The 16,416-nt window shown below is 38.8% G+C and overlaps 1 protein-coding gene across 1 annotated transcript in view; it reads left to right on the top strand.

Annotated features, from left to right (window-relative positions):
- Nucleotides 1-4,630: 4,630 nt before the first annotated feature.
- Nucleotides 4,631-16,416, top strand: part of UBA6 (ubiquitin like modifier activating enzyme 6) — a 91,158-nt gene continuing 79,372 nt past the window's right edge. Inside the window, exons 1-2 of the mRNA XM_082629481.1 lie at nt 4,631-4,730; nt 8,841-8,903. Of these exons, the coding sequence (XP_082485607.1) occupies nt 4,660-4,730; nt 8,841-8,903 (134 nt within the window). The 5' untranslated portion in view covers nt 4,631-4,659. The remainder of the gene's footprint in view (nt 4,731-8,840; nt 8,904-16,416) is intronic.

The following is a 16,416-nucleotide window of genomic DNA, read 5'->3' as shown; positions in this document are numbered from 1 at the left end:
CTCAACAAGGGATGAAGCTAGTCTTGGCTCTGTACTTGTAATGATGTGAATTTATCCAAGACATTTAAACTCTTTACCTCTTTGATTCATCTTCTGTAAAGCAATAGGGTTGTATACTGAGGTGACTGCTAAATATCCTTTCTGTGCTAATAGTCAATAACTTAGGAGAATGAAGTGAAAAATGCATGTAAATAGCCTCTGTAATTATAAAACACAATATAGATGTTATTTATTATCTTTATAATTTATGATGTGAACTATTTAATTTGCAGAAATCCAATTTGTACATAAAATTTCAGGAAGATATTCATTACAATGTACACTTACATGATGATCAAGATGGGGCAATTCTAAATGTATTGTGGTATCCTGGATTGGATCCATACAGGAAAAAGAGCATTAGTGAAAAACTGGTGAAATCCAGATAAAGTATGTAGCTAGTTAATAGTATTGTACCAGTATTAATTTCTTAGTTTTGACAAATGGAACATGGTTATGTAAGATGTTATCATTAGAGGAAGCTGAGTGAAGTATATACAGAAATTGTTTTACCTTTGCAAATCTTCTGTAAATCTAAAATTACCCAACATAAAGATTTTAAAATAAAATTATTGTACTATGCCTTGAGAATGTAACTATGCATTCATACATACATACACACATATAAACACATGCAGCACAGGGACAACAGAAATGAAGGAAATCACAGAAATCAAGCCACCATATTTTTCAGCACTACACCAAAGCAACAAAAAAGGAGCTCTCTGGTGTTTGAAAAGTTTTCCTGAAAACCGTGAGAAAGTAAAAATGAGCTTGGACTAAGAAAGTAAAAATCTGCTTTGCCATTCATCAGGTATAGATAATAAACACAGATAAAGCCAGCTGTAAAGTTAACAGAAAATAATATTTCTCCCAAGAACATGCTGTAGTGTCACCAAAAACCCCCACTATGAGTAACTGCTGCTTTTTTTACTCACAGAGAACTCTTTTCTATAAAATCATAGATTGTCAAAAAACTTGCTCTTTGAAATCTTTCATTAAGATTGAAATATCCCATTCTTGGCTAGATGATCTGAGTTATGTGATAGAGAAACAGCCTCTGCTTCCAGAACTTCAGAAAAGGGGTTTGTGGACACATTCCTCACCTACTTTGACTCTGTAGCTTCCAAAAAAACAGGGTCCATGTTACAGTCCAGACCTAAGGTAGACCCCTTTACATACATCCTTCCTTTCTTTTGAGTCTATCAAAATACTACTTCGTTTTAATTTCTCCTAAATTCTACACTTCCCCAAATTCCTATAATAAACCTACCTTTTCCTTTGTTTGATGAGGCATCCCATGGTGGGCTCCATGGAATGTGGCCTCCCTCCTTGCAATGAGCCAGAAACCTGACATTCTCGGAATACAGTTTTGTTTCTGATGGATGTAGTCTTATTGGACTAGGAAGCCTGCCTCATACTAAAAGTTAAAGAACAGTAATTTCACATAAAACTGAGCTGCCAAAAAGTATCAAGTTCAAATACTATACAAAATTATTATCAAAAAAGAGAGAATAGGGCTTCCCTGGTGGCACAGTGGTTGAGAGTCCGCCTGCCGATGCAGGGGACACGGGTTCATGTCCCCGTCCGGGAAGATCCCACATGCCGCAGAGCGGCTGGGCCCGTGAGCCATGGCCGCTGAGCCTGCGCGTCCGGAGCCTGTGCTCCGCAATGGGAGAGGCCACAACAGTGAGAGGCCCACGTACCACAAAAAAAAAAAAAGAGAGAGAGAGAGAGAATAAGGAGTATAACATTATCATTACAGATAATGAAAGTATGCCTCAAAGATGAGTCACAAAATAGAACAAAACCGAAAGTTACTATTTTTAAACTAGCTAAACGACATTAAGAAAATACAAGGTATGAAAGAACAACATGATTCAGAATTAGAAAAACACAATTAATTCTATGGAGGGAATCCTTTCACACTGTATACGTATATCAGATCATCACATTGCACACTTTAAGTATCTTACAATTTTATTTGTCAATTATATCTTGATAAAGCTGGGAAGAAAATAGAAAAACTCAGAAGTTAAGGTGACAGAACTCAGGAGAATTAGTAATAAAGAATTAATTACACACAACAGATTATGATTTTCCATAAAGAACTTGAACCAATCCTTAGGTCAATGTTTTTCTCATCATTTTCGTTGTCTGACGCTCATTCTCTAGTAATTCTCCAGGAAGGGCTCATGAAAATGATAGTCTCATCAAATATTGATATCATATCAAGTGTTGATAATAGTTTATACCCTTTGTACGTGAGAGTTAGTTTTGCTGGATATAAATCCTTAGTGCGTGCTTTGTCCCTTGAGTACCCAAAATATGTTGTTCCACTTTCTTCTGGCAAAAGTTTCACTGTGAAAAGTCTAGTGATATTCCAATTTTCTTCCCCATTTTGAAAATGTAAGAATACACTAAAATCTGTTAAATCTGGGTATCTGTTATATTGTTTGTTTGAAATAATTCACACTATACTTCACCAAATCTATCATGACCTCAATTTTAAGAACACCATTATTTTCTGTACTGATAAAAAAGAAAAAAATACATTGCAATTTCAAGGAAGTTAAAATGTGGAAAAATGTGGGTCTTAGATAATATTCAGTATATTCATTTTCTATTGCTGTATAACAACTTACTGTAAACATAGTGGCTTAAAACAACACAAATTTATTAGCTCACAGTTCTAAGGTCATAACTGTGGGCCCATCACAGCTGGGTTCTCTGCCCAGGGCCTCACAAAGTTGAAATCAAGGTACTAGCAGACCTGTTGTGATCTGGAATTTGGGGTTTTCTTCCAAGGTCATGTAGGTGTTGACCAAATTTAGTTCCTTGCAGCTGGCCAAGGTCCCCTTCTCCTTATTGGCTGGAAGCTGCAGGCCACTGTAAGCCCCTAGAGGCCATTCCCATTCCTTTCTATGTGCCCCCCTCCCTTTTCGAAGCCAGCAATGGAGATTTTCCCTCCCATCAAATTCCTCCTCACACTCTGAATCTCCTTCTCCAGGAAAAGACCAGTGTCTTTTAAAGGTAGGGAGGCAATTTACAAATAAACAAACATACACCAGAAGGTGACAAATCTCAAAAAAGAAAAATTTTAAAGGGTACACTTGATTTTCCCTCAGTCTAGAATGCTCTTCTGCTAGATATTCACAGGACTCACATCACTTAGGGTTTTAGCTCAAATGTCACTTCTTCAAATAGGCCACCTTTGACTACTATGTCTAAAATTGTCTCTCTCCTCCTCCCCAAGTCTCTTTCTTCACCTTATAAAGTTTTCTTCATCGTATTTACTTTCTAATGTTATTTTTCATTTATTTTCCATTTTTTGCCTTCCCACAATGAGACTGATGAAATCAGGGATCACTGTATCTCTATCACCTAATCATCGTCTAGTCATTAGGCCCTAATGTTTAACAGGCATTCAATAAATATTTAAGAAGGAAAGAAACAGGGAAATGAAATTAGGAGAGAAACTGGTGTTATTTGCGGAGCGAACCTTTCAAAGATATTTATATCTATTAATTTTAGAATAAAGAGAGAAGATAGGGGATAAGTCCAGTCCTAGAGCAGAACATTGAAAAAATGGGACACAGACCAAGTTCATTTTCATGATTATGTAGAAAAGGTACACAACTTGATTGAGAAATCTGAATGATGGCATAGGTGAGCAATATGAAGTTTCCAGGTATTTGGAGATGTTCAAGTTGAAAAGAGAATAGAGGCACAAAGGATAATGCCCTTTTGCCTGGACCCTCTCTCCACACCAGAATGGGAAGAAATTCTAAGTAAAAATATCATACATTACAGATGATATAAATATATAGTCAAAGTATTTGTCAGTTTTAAAATCCTACAGACATTTCTCCAAACATACACTTATTTAGAATGAAAGATAAATCGTAATATTATTTGAGTCACACTAATTCTTGTTGTTTTCCAAGAAAAGTGAAAGGGGAGTCAATGGAAAGGGAATTAGATGAGAGGTCCTTACACATATGTTCAGGTACTTAATCTGGCAAGTCACACCAACCGTAAATTTCTGTCCCTCACAAAGTGAAGGGGGCAACCTGGATGCCATATGCCATTCATAGCTCATAAAATCACGATTCAAATTTGTGACAGTGCTTGACACGTAGTAGACGTCCAAAATTATTTGTTAAACGTGTAACGCCTTAAAATGGAATCCCAGACTGGAAATCCGGAGCTACTTATTACTAGCCTTCGGGGTTTTTTAAAGTATAAAATGAAGGGGTTTCTTCTTCCTGCTACAAAACTCTTAAGGATTTTGCTACGCAATCCCATCACTTCGCTGGCCACTGGAATCCTCTGTGTTTGGTAGGTGACTCGTACCTTCAGTGTTTTGGTTCGGTTTACATCTGCCAGACCCCAGTCGCAAGAATCCATTCCCTGCAATCACCTGCAGCAAAGCCCACTCCACGACCACACCCAAACCGGAAGCCAGGACGCCTCTGGGCTTGACGGGAAGGCGCTGCCGGGCTGCGCGCTCCCCCAGGCCCACCCCCTCCGGTGACGTCACCGCCCGCCCCTTGACCTCACGGTCCTGCCCCCTTCCCTGCCTCCCAGTATCCAGCAGCGGCTGCGTCTCAGGAGGCGATGGAGGGCTCCCAGCTGGTGGCCGCACGTCAGGGGGAAGAGGCGTCCTGCTCCTCCTGGGGGGCCGGCAGGTGAGAGGACGTGTGTGGGCGCGAAGAAGCAAGGCGTGGCGGGCAGGACCCAGGGGCCGGCTTTCTGCTTCTCCCCCTAAGGCGGGCAGGGAGCGCGAGAGAGGCCGCGGGGCTGGCCAGAGCCGGCCCTGGGCGGCTAGGGGAGCGCGCGGTGTGGGTGTGGCGGCGTGGGCTCCGGCCTCTGCGATTGCCGGCTTCGCTGAGGAAAAAGCCCACTTATCGCCCCTTTCAGCGCTTTCTCAGTTCTGGTTGGGGTCTGCCATCCTCCTTCCTTCCAGTCACCGGACGTGGAGGGGAGGGAGGGGCTCCGGCGGGGAGTTCTGGTCCGAGTCGCTCGGTGTGAGCTTCCCAGACCTAGTGCCGGACACCTTCCCTCCTTTCGATAAAGTGAAAGCTAAGCTCTGCTGTGCGCTGTCCTCCGCTGAGATCCTCCTTTGAAAATTATTACCAGAGGGAACTTGGTAATAATGAATCAGTGGTAGTCAGGACACTCTGAGGCCTCTGTTGACTGCACTTTAAAAAGAAAGAAAGAAAGAAAAATAAATCCAGGAAAAAAAAACACGAGTTACCCATTCTTATTTCCCAGTTGGTGTTGAGGTTCACGTCTTTACCCATTCCGGCAATGTGCGTGTAGTTCCTGTTTCAATCATTTCGTAATTAATAAAGCGGATAGTTACATTCTGCCCACTACCAGAATACAGTATGCCAAAGATGAAAGTGGAGCATATTTGATTTGGAGCTAATGTGAATGTTCACAAACCTGTAGCATTTTCACCAGCTTCAGACTGAAGGGATGCTTTTGGTACCATGGTATTGCCTGCCATTGCCAGCATTGCCAAATTTACTTGGGAGATATTATGCAATACAAACAAAACCTTCCCTTATTTAAAGCATTTTTGATCGCCGTGTAGACCTTATCATAAGGATGATTTTTGAAATATTCCAGTAAGGCAGAACTTTCTGAAAGGTAGGTGCCAGTTGTATCATTACGTGACAGAACTGGTTAGAATGTAATGCTCTTCTCATGTTTACTTAAGAGCTTTACCCCCTAGACTATTGCCCTCCATGCAAGGAAGATAGCTACTGAAAGTATACCAGGGATAAGAAAGCTGTAATAAAAATTTTTGTTACAGTGCCACGGTATATTGTGTATTTGTGTGTTTTTATTAGCTAGAAGCTGATATCACTTGATCATCTAATCAATATTTGATAACAGAAATAGTCACATTTTGATATTATATTTTCAAATCCTTTGGCTTGTATAGCAACAGCAGGCCTAGAAAATAAGTTCCCCAAACTGAATTTTGTGCTCTCACGTTGTTTTTAGAATCCTGTAATTGATAATTAGAGCTTCCCAAAACCTAGAATGGATCACAGTTTTGCCAAGATGATATTGATCTTAGCTGTCACCGTGGCTCAGGCCCAAATGTCCCAGCTGGTTCCCTCTGGCCAGGAACTATTTCTGTTTCCCAGTGTTTACCTATTATCATTTTTCTTTCTGTGCCATGCTGTGAAAAAATTAGAATGAACTGCAGTAAATGATACATCACTTTGTGTCTTGTTACACTAGTATGTTTAAACTTTTTTTAATTTTTAAAATTCATTTAACAGATTTTTTTTTTTTTAGTGCTTTCTTCATGCCTACTGTGAGAGGCAGTAGGCAGTATAATGTGGTTGTCAGGAGCTAGACTGATTAGATTCAGGGCTCTGCCATTTACCTGCTCTGTGACCATGGGCATATTATTTAAGTTAATCTCTGTCAGTTTCAGGTTTTTTCCTCTGTTCAATAGAGATAGTAATAGTGTCTATCTCATAAAGTTGTTGAAAGGGTTAACTGAGTTAGTACATCTAAAACGCTTAAAGCAGTGTGTGACACATGTTTGCTCTTGTTATTAAATGCCAGGTACTGTTTTAGGGATTTGGAATACAGTAGTGAATTCCTAATGGATCATATATTCTATAGGGGAAGGCAGATGATACTTAATGATAATGAAAAAAATACATAGTTAATGATTTGAAGAAAATACAGCAGGTTAACAAGTTAGGGAGCCACTTCGTTGATTGTGTTACCAAACCAAACTTGGTCTGCTTTCCCAAACCAAACTTGGTCTGCTTTCCCAATGCACACCAAAGCCAATCTCCTGACACCAGGTAATGGTGAAGAAAAGTACAGTTTACTGCAGGGCCAAGCAAAGAGAATGGGCAGCTCATGCTGAAAAGACAGAAACTCGCCCTTGGCTTTCAGGGAAGGGTTTTTTTTTTTTTTTTTTTTTTTAATTTTATTTATTTATTTATTTATTTATTTGGCTGTGTTGGGTCTTCGTTTCTGTGCGAGGGCTTTCTCTAGTTGCGGCGAGTGGGGGCCTCTCACTGTCGTGGCCTCTCCCGTTGCGGAGCACAGGCTCCAGACGCGCAGGCTCAGTAGTTGTGGCTCATGGGCTTAGTTGCTCCGTGGCATGTGGGATCCTCCCAGACCAGGGCTCGAACCCGTGTCCCCTGCATTGGCAGGCAGATTCTCAACTACTGCGCCACCAGGGAAGCCCTCAGGGAAGGGTTTTTAAAGAAGTCTGAGGGAGAGGGTCGTGGGGTGTGTGATCCATGCTCAGTTCTCTGATTGCTTGATGGTGAGGTAACAGGGTAATGTTTTTGGAAACTCAGTCATCAACCTTCTGGTTCCAACTGATCAGCAGTTCAGCACACAGTTAACTTCGTCCACCTGGTGGGAGTTTTAGCCTCTGCAAGACAACAAAAGGTCCTTGACTTTGTTTTATGGCTAAACTGTTATTACTTTGACTGCTTTCCTTTGTTCCTACATTTTCTCACCTCTCTGATTAAATTTGCTCTTTGGAACTCGGGGAAAGCCTAGGAGACTAAAACTTTTGTACAGACAAGCGGGGAGGGGAAATCTGTCCCAGGGAAGGCCCCACAGTGTCATGCTCAGTTTCAATAGGGTGATCCCGAATGGTCTATGTGATGTTTGTGAAGCAATATTTTAATAGAGGCTTAAATGGTAAGAGTCAGTTATTCAGAGATCTGAAGGAAGAACTTTGAAACAAAGGGAATAGCAAGTATAAAAACACTGAAGTGATAGCAAGCCTGGCTTTTTGAGAACCGTCAAGTAGGCCAGTGTAGCTGAAGGTAGTGAGCAAGAGGGAGAGGTGTGGGCGTTGAGGTTGGACAGGTAACTGGGAGACATACATAAAGGCCCTATTATGTATGCTAAGGTGTTTGAATTTTGTTCTAAGGATAAAGAAAACTTACTGAAGCATAATTCTAAGTTAGGAGTAATGTCTGACTACATTCTAAACGTTTTAGTCTGTTAGATGGAAAATAAATTAAAGGGAAGGGCAATAGAAATAGAATAGTTAGGACGCCTTTGAAGTAGTTCAGATGAGATATGATGATGATTTGGCCTGAGATTGTATTGACTGAAATAGTGAGAAGTGATCAGATTTGAGATCCCTTTTGAAGGTAGAACTAACAGCACTCACAGAGAGAGAAAATAAGGGAACAAGTTAAGATCCTTAGATTTTTGGCCTGAGCATGTGAGTAAATGGTGGCATCATTTGCTTGGTGGTCCCAAGTGAGTTGGGAAAGACTGGGGAAGAATAGATGAAGCAAGGGAAATTGAATTCTATTTGAGGCTTGTTATGTTTGTGATACTAGTTAGACATCAGAATAGAGATATTGTTCTGGCAGATGCATAAAATCTGGAGGGCAGAGGAGAGGTCAAACGTAGAAATAAGCTTAGATATCATTATATGGTAAATTCTGAGTGTGTATATTATAGAAGGTTTATGGGGCACCCAAATAAAATTGCTTAAATATAGATCCATCAGAATATATGTAGCATTGATAAATAACACCTGAGAATAAATCAACCATGGGCTCTAATTTTATAATACACACAGGGTAGGCAGTCAGTAAATTTAATCTTGATCTATTTTTAAAATCTAAATAAAGTGGTAAATAATAAAATATATATCTGGTTTGTAAAACCTGTTTTGGTAACTAGTGAATCTGATCCCATGTATAATTGAATTTTACATTACAGAATATGAATATTGAATAGCCATACTGGCCCTTATAAGTTATGTTTTCTTTTTTCAGTGTGAATACAAATTTGCCCAATATGCCAACAGAATCTGTGGAGATTGATGATGCATTATACAGGTAAGAACCTTATGGAAACTGAAACATTTTCCCCATTCATTGTTCTCCAGTAACGGAGTAGTTTTATTCAAAGACACCATTAGGCCTATGCAGAATTTTGTAATATATATTCTAAGAGTTCCACTCAAGTTAAAAATTCAGTTTTCTTTTTTTCTTTTTTGTTTTTTTTACTGTAAGCTGAAAGCTTGAATAATATTTAAATCTTGGTTGCGTTAGGTTTAGGTGATATGACTAAGAATGATTTTGCTATCCACTACAAAATATACCTCTTGTTTCTGGACAGGAGTACATATTTATGTTCTTGATGGTGCAGGAGTCTCATGAAAGACAATTCATTTCACTTTAGTTAGTTATACAGTAGCATCTAGAGACCATGTTAACTTCAGTGTAATCTCATTAACAACATTGCATGTTTGCACTGTATAGACAGTGGAGAAGTATTTTGTGATTGAAGAGCTGTGATTTGAATGGAATTTAGTGGGACTTTTTTTACCAGATTTTTTCATGAAATAAAAATACTTTTTTCAAAATTAAAGAAAAATTAAAAACACATAAATTGCTGTCATTTCTAGTAGATACTTTGAGATGTTTGCATGGAAGATAGTATACTCTCAGTTTAAAAGTTTTTAGATTTCCTCTATAAGTAATTATGAAAAAATAAATTTTATGTAGGTAGAATTTGGAACAATAGGCTCATCATGTATTTTGGATTTCTTTCTATATTTTTTATGTGGGATTCAGAGTCAATTTTGAGCAGTTTAGGAGGAGCTGATATACACCACCTGGTATGTTGATTTCAAGTCACATTTTGTGCTATACCTTGGAAGAAGAGATAAAGACTAACTTGATTTTGCTTGCGTGAAAACTGTTTCACCATGTGGTCTCCTCTGACTATGATTATACTTCAGAAGTCATTAAATTTGGACTCTTCATCTGTAATTACTATGTTCTTAATGTCCTTCTGATCATATTCTTGGGATTAGAAATGGCAGCTCCTTGAGATAGCATTGGCTAATTTTTTTCATTATTTGTTACAGTCCTTGTGAAACATTTTTATATCCCTCCAATCCTATAATGGCTGATTAATGAACATAATTTTCAGTAAACCAGAGATTAAATTTTCCATTTTCAAAGCTAGGTAAGTAGGCTTATAGTTCATTTGTAGTCAGTTTGCTGGACTGAAAGTAATAGAATATAGCAATTTAGGTATCATATATAGCAGTTCATATATGATCAGGTATTGATGGATCATAAGGTAGTTCTATTTTTAATTCTTTAAAGAACCTCCATACTGTTTTCCATTGCAGCTGGACCATTTTACATTCCCACCAACAGTACACAAGAATTCCAGTTTCTCCACATTCTCACCAACACTTGTTATTTTCTCAGGTTTTATTTTTGTTTTATTATAGCCATCCTTACAGGTTTGAGGTGCTGTCTTGTTGTGTTTTTGCATTTCCCTGATGATTTGTGATGTTGAGCACCTTTTCCTATTCCTGTTCGCCATTTGTGTGTTGTTGTTGGAGAAATGTCTAGTCCTTGCCCATATTTTAATCAGGTTATAGGCAGGGTGGGGGGGTTGCTATTTAGTTGTAGTTTCTTATATATTTTAGACATTAAACCCCTTATCAGATACCTGGTTTGCAAATATTTTCTCCTATTCCATAGTTTGCGTTTTCATTTTGCTGATTGTTTGCTTCGCTATGCAGAAGATTTTGAGTCTGCGGTAGTCTCACTTGTCTGTTTTTGCTTTTATTGCTGTTCTTTTGGTGTCATATCCAGGAAATCCTTGCCAAAACCAATGCTGAGAAGTTTCCCTCCTATGTTTTCTTCTAGAAGTTTTATAGTTTCAGGTCTTTTGTCTAAGTTTTTAATCCATTTTAAGTTGATTTTGTGGATGGTGTAAGGTAGAGGTCTAAATTCTAATCTTTTCATCTTTTGTTTTGGAAATCCAATTTTCCCAATGCTATTTGTTAGTCCAAACCTACCTTTTCCTCTGAGTACACTGGCCATACTAGACTACTTCTAACCATAGTTTATGCGTTTACACCTGTTGTCTTTTCTTTTTTCTTTTTAGTTTATTTTTGGCTGGGTTGGATCTTCATTGCTGCGCAAGGGCTTTCTCTAGTTGCGGTGAGCGGGGGCTACTCTTCATTGCAGTGCGTGGGCTTCTTATTGCGGTGGCTTCTCTTGTTGTGGAGCACGGGCTCTAGGCGCGCAGGCTTCAGTAGTTGTGGCACATGGGCCCAGTTGCTCCACAGCATGTGGAATCTTCCTGGACCAGGGCTCGAACCCATGCCCATGCATTGGCAGGCAGATTCCCAACCACTGCACCACCAGGGAAGTCCCCAAGGTCAAGACTTTAAATACTATTTATTTATTCCTAAATAATGTCATTGAAATTTGTTTAATATTTACTAGGTATACAAGTTTTTCCCAGATATGAATAACTGAATCTCGGGTTATAACTATTTGTAAACATTTAGGCTTTCCTACAAAACTGAAACTCTGTAAAATCTACAAATTTTGAATGTTAACTAAGTCTGATATTTGTACATATATTTAGGTAGGAAATATTTTTAGGGCAGTTTCAATACCTGCTTTAACAAAGTGGCTTGCTAAATATATTTCACTTTTTTCTTATTACTCAATCTTAAATTACCTCATAGTTACTGATCAACTAAACCTGAAATTATTCTCAGAATCTAAAGATTTATTTTTTGGGGTGGGGGAGCACTTCTAACAGCATTCTGGGCCCCATCTCTATTTAATTTTGAATCTTTATTGCCAGCAAATTTTTGGGGAGTTAGACAGCTAGTTAGACTTGAGCCATTTCTGTAGATCTGCCCATTTATTTTCCTCTGAATATATGCCTGAGCCTGCTAATCCCAAGATTTATCTAAAGAAATGAATGAGTTCCAATTTAGGACTCAAGCCTTGGTTTTCTAACTCTACTTTTACCAAAGAACTCTCTGTAGGAGGTAATTAAAACTAATTCGGATAGTGATAAAATGATACTTTGCTGTCTCTTTTTTTATTTTCCTTGCATATAGGTTCCTGTGTAGAGATCACCATATGAACAAGGCGTGAATATTAGAGCAGCATCAGGGCATTCTTAGCTTTCTGGATTAATACAGTCATAATAGTATCAAAACTGTGTGTGTTCTAGTGTAATACTAGAGGAAACTTCTCTGGCTTTTGAGATAACAGTTTTTCTGGATTCGCTTCTACTCCTCTTGACTTCTTTCTCAGACTTTTCTTAGTCTGCTCTTGCTTTGCCTGCACCATAAATGCCAGGTTCCAACTTGAGGATTTTTCTCTCATTTCATACTCTAGTTCACATCCATTTCCATGATTTTAGCTTTCTGTCTATATTTGAGTCCCTTTCTTCAGCTTTCTTCTTCCAAGCTCAAGACCTTTGTTTTTAAATGCACACAAGATGCTGTTTTCTTGTTTGTTTGTTTTGGCTGTGTTGGGTCTTAGTTGAGGCATGCGGGATCTTTTCATGACAGCATGCAGTCTGCTCAGGTTTCTCTCTAGTTGTGATGTGCAGGTTTTCTCTTTCTAGTTGTGGCTCCAGGGCACATGGGCTCTGTAGATTGCAGCACATGTCCTGTCTCGTCGAGATGAGCAAGCTCAATAGTTGTAGCACGTGGGCTTAGTTGCCCCGTGGCATGTGGGATCTTAGTTCCCCGACCAGGCATTGAACCCGCATCCCCTGCATTGGAAGGTGTATTCTTTACCACTGGACCACCAGGGAAGTCCACAAGGTGCTTTAAATGTAAACCAGGCAGATGTTCAGCAAAAAACTACCTTTTTTTTTTAATTGACGTATAGTTGATTTACAATGTTGTGTTAGAATATCTACTTCTTAGAGAAACACTATGGTACAGTGAAATGAACATGGTCTCTGGAGTTAGAGGAGAATGTTCACATCCAATCCTGACATTTATATGAACCAAAACTAGTTATTTAATCTTACTATTTCTCATGTGTAAATAAGAATAATAACATCTCTTAAGAATAATATCTAAGTCTTAAAGTGTTCACGCAAAAACTTAATATAAAATTTTCAGCATTAAGTAGCACTCAACACCATTGGAATCCTTTTCCTTCCCTCTTCCCATTCCCAAGCTTAATTAAATGGTGCCATACCCACTCAGTAACCTAAGCTAGAAACCTTGGTGTCATCTTAGGTTATTCCCTATTTGTCATCTTCCAAATTAAATTTTTTAAATCCTTTCAGTTCTTTTTAAACAACTCTTAATTCCAGCTCTTTCATTTTCTCTCCCTGCATTTGGAACCTCTCAATTGAACTATTATAATATTCTCTTATGTGTTCTCTTTAGAACTATTCTTGTCTCTAATCCGTCTTTCATAAGTTATTCAAAGTTGTATTTTTGGCACTTACCTTGGAGTCCATGGCTTCTTGGCTTAAAATCCTTAAATGATTCCCTGTAATCTACACTGATGAGGCCAAACTGTACAATATACATTTAAGCCCTTTTATGGATACAGCATAACAGTGGCTGACAGTTTGAACTTAGATATTAGATCTGAATTTGAATCATTCTCCATCGTTTATTAGTGTATGATCTTAGGTTACTTAACCTTTAAGTCGAATCATTTCTTTCATTTATTCATTAAATATTTAATGAGAAAATGTGCACAAATTGCAAATAAATCATGAAGAATAGTACTGTACCTATGAATTGAGTAGCTTCTAATTTACCATGAGTTATGGCCATATCTTTCTTTTTAGCCTCCATGTCACTTCTCACCACTTTACATTCTGACATCCTATTCTTTAGCCTTGTTCAAATTTTATGTATATATTGTCAGGGTCTAGGATTTGATTTTGCCCTATTTACAAGCTGAAAACTAGCCTATTATTCTTTAGTGGATGCTGACGTAAGGTGTGAAACATCTGGGTCAGAGACAGAGGATTTCATTACTTACAGCAAACAGCATGGGCATCAGCCTGGTATTGGTTCTCCTTGCTCTCAAGTCCCATGGGAGTGATGCCATGGGCCCAGATGGATGCTTGGTACATATATAACTGCTGAGGAACACTGAATTTGGGGGACCTGCCCAAAGCAGTAATCAAGCCTGCTCTTTGTCTTGGAGAGAGATTCACCTTATACCTCAGAGTTAAATACAACCCTGAGAAAAGGCCAAGTGAAGAGCAGTCAGGACATTGCCCACTAGGCATACCTAGAGAGACATCTAGGAGTTGAAAGACCCATGAAGGAGTGTCTCCCAACATAAATATGTATTTTTCCACAGTTTTATTGAGGTATAAATTAGTATAAACTAAACTGTACATATTTAAAGTGTACAATTTGATGTGTTTTGACATGTGTATATACTCATGAAATCATCACCACAACCTAGATAACATCGATCAAAACTAAACATTTTCTTTGTGTTCCATTGTAATCCCTTCCTCTTTTCTCTCTCCAGCTACCATTTGCCCCAGGCAACTACTCATCTGCTTTTTGTACTGTAGAATAGTTTTCATTTTCTAGAATTTTATATAAATGGAATCATACAGTATGTACACCTTTGGGAGGTCTGGCTTCTTTCACTTAGCCTAATGATTTTGAGACTCATACATGATGTCGTATCAGTAATCTGTTCCTTTTATTGCTGAGTTATATTCTGTTGTATGGATATACTGCAGTTTATTTAACCGCTTAATAATTCTTGATGGGCGTTTGGGTTGTTTCCAGGTTTTGGCTATTACAGATAAGGCTGCCATGAGAATTTATATACAAGCTTTAGGGTAGACATATGCTTTTATGTATTCTGAGATAAATACCTAGAAGTGAATGCTGAGTTATATGGTAGGTGTATTTCTTAACTTTTTGAGAAATGCTGGATTTAAGAAGTTTGCCTAGGAGGAGACCTTCAAGATGGCGGAGGAGTGAGACGTGGAGATCACCCTCCTCCACACAAATACATCAAAAATACATCTACATGTGGAACAACTCCTACAGAACACCTACTGAACACTGGCAAAAGACCTCAGACTTCCAGACAGCCATGTGGCTGACAGGGTCTTGGTGCTCTGGCGGCATGTCAGGCCTGAGCCTCTGAGGTGGGAGAGCCGAGTTCAGGACATTGGACCAACAGCGTCCTCCCAGCCTGACGTAATATCAGTCAGAGAGAGCTCTCCCAGAGATCTCTGTCACACGCTAAGATCCAGCTCCACTCAATGACAAACAAGCTCCAGTGCTGGACACCCCATGCCAAACAACTAGCAAGACAGGAACACAACCCCACCCATTTAGCAGAGAGGCTGCCTAAAATCATAATAAGGTCACAGACACCCCAAAACACACCACTGGACATGGTCCTGCCCACCAGAAAGACAAGATGCAGCCTCATCCACCAGAACACAGGCACCAGTCCCCTCCACAAGGAAGCCTACACAACCCACTGAGCCAACCTTAGCCACTGGGGGCAGACACCAAAAACAACAAGAACAACGAAAAGGAGTAAAAGCCTGCGAAAAGGAGACCCCAAACATAGTAAGTTAAGCAAAATGAGAAGACAGAGAAATATGCAGTAGATGAAGGAGCGAGGTAAAAACCTACCAGACCAAACAAATGAAGAGGAAATAGGTACTCTACCGGAAAAAGAATTCAGAGTAATGATAGTAAAAACGATCTAAAATCTTGGAAATAGAACAGAGAAAATACAAGAAACGTTTAACAAGGACCTAGAAGAACTAAAGAGCAAACAATGATGAACAACACAATACATGAAATTAAAAATACTCTAGAAGGAATCAATAGCAGAATTACTGAGGCAGAAGAACAAATAAGTGACCTGGAAGATAAAAGAGTGGAACTAACTACCACAGAGCAGAATAAAGAAAAAATAATTGAAGACAGTCTCAGGGACCTCTGGGACAACATGAAATGTACCAACATGGCAATTATAGGGGCTCCAGAAGAAGAAGAGAAAAAGAAAGGGACTGAGAAAATATTTGAAGAGATTATAGTTGAAACTTTCCTACTATGGGAAAGGAAATAGTCAAGTCCAGGAAACGCACAGAGTCCCATACAGGATGAATCCAAGGAGAAACATACCAAGACACATATTAATCAAAGTATCAAAAATTAAATACAAAGAAAAAATATTAAAAGCAACAACAGAAAAACAACAATTAACATAAAAAGGGAATCCCTATAAGGTTAACAGCTGATCTTTCAGCAGAAACTCTGCAAGCCAGAAGGGAGTGGCAGAATATATTTAAAGTGATGAAAGGGAAAAACCTACAACCAAGATTACTCTACCCAGCTAGGATCTTATTCAGATTCGATGGAGAAATTAAAACCTTTACAGAGAAGCAAAAGCTAAGAGAATTCAACCCCACCAAACCAGCTTTACAGCAAATGCTAAAGGAACTTCTCTAGGTAGGAAACACAAGAGAAGGAAAAGACCTACAATAACAAACCCAAAACAATTAAGAAAATGGTAATAGGAACATGCATATCAATAATTA

The sequence above is a fragment of the Mesoplodon mirus genome, assembly GCF_964341445.2.
Source record: "Mesoplodon mirus genome assembly, chromosome: 2".
NCBI classification, from domain to species: domain Eukaryota; kingdom Metazoa; phylum Chordata; class Mammalia; order Artiodactyla; family Ziphiidae; genus Mesoplodon; species Mesoplodon mirus.
This window is presented reverse-complemented; position numbering and strand designations above follow the sequence as displayed.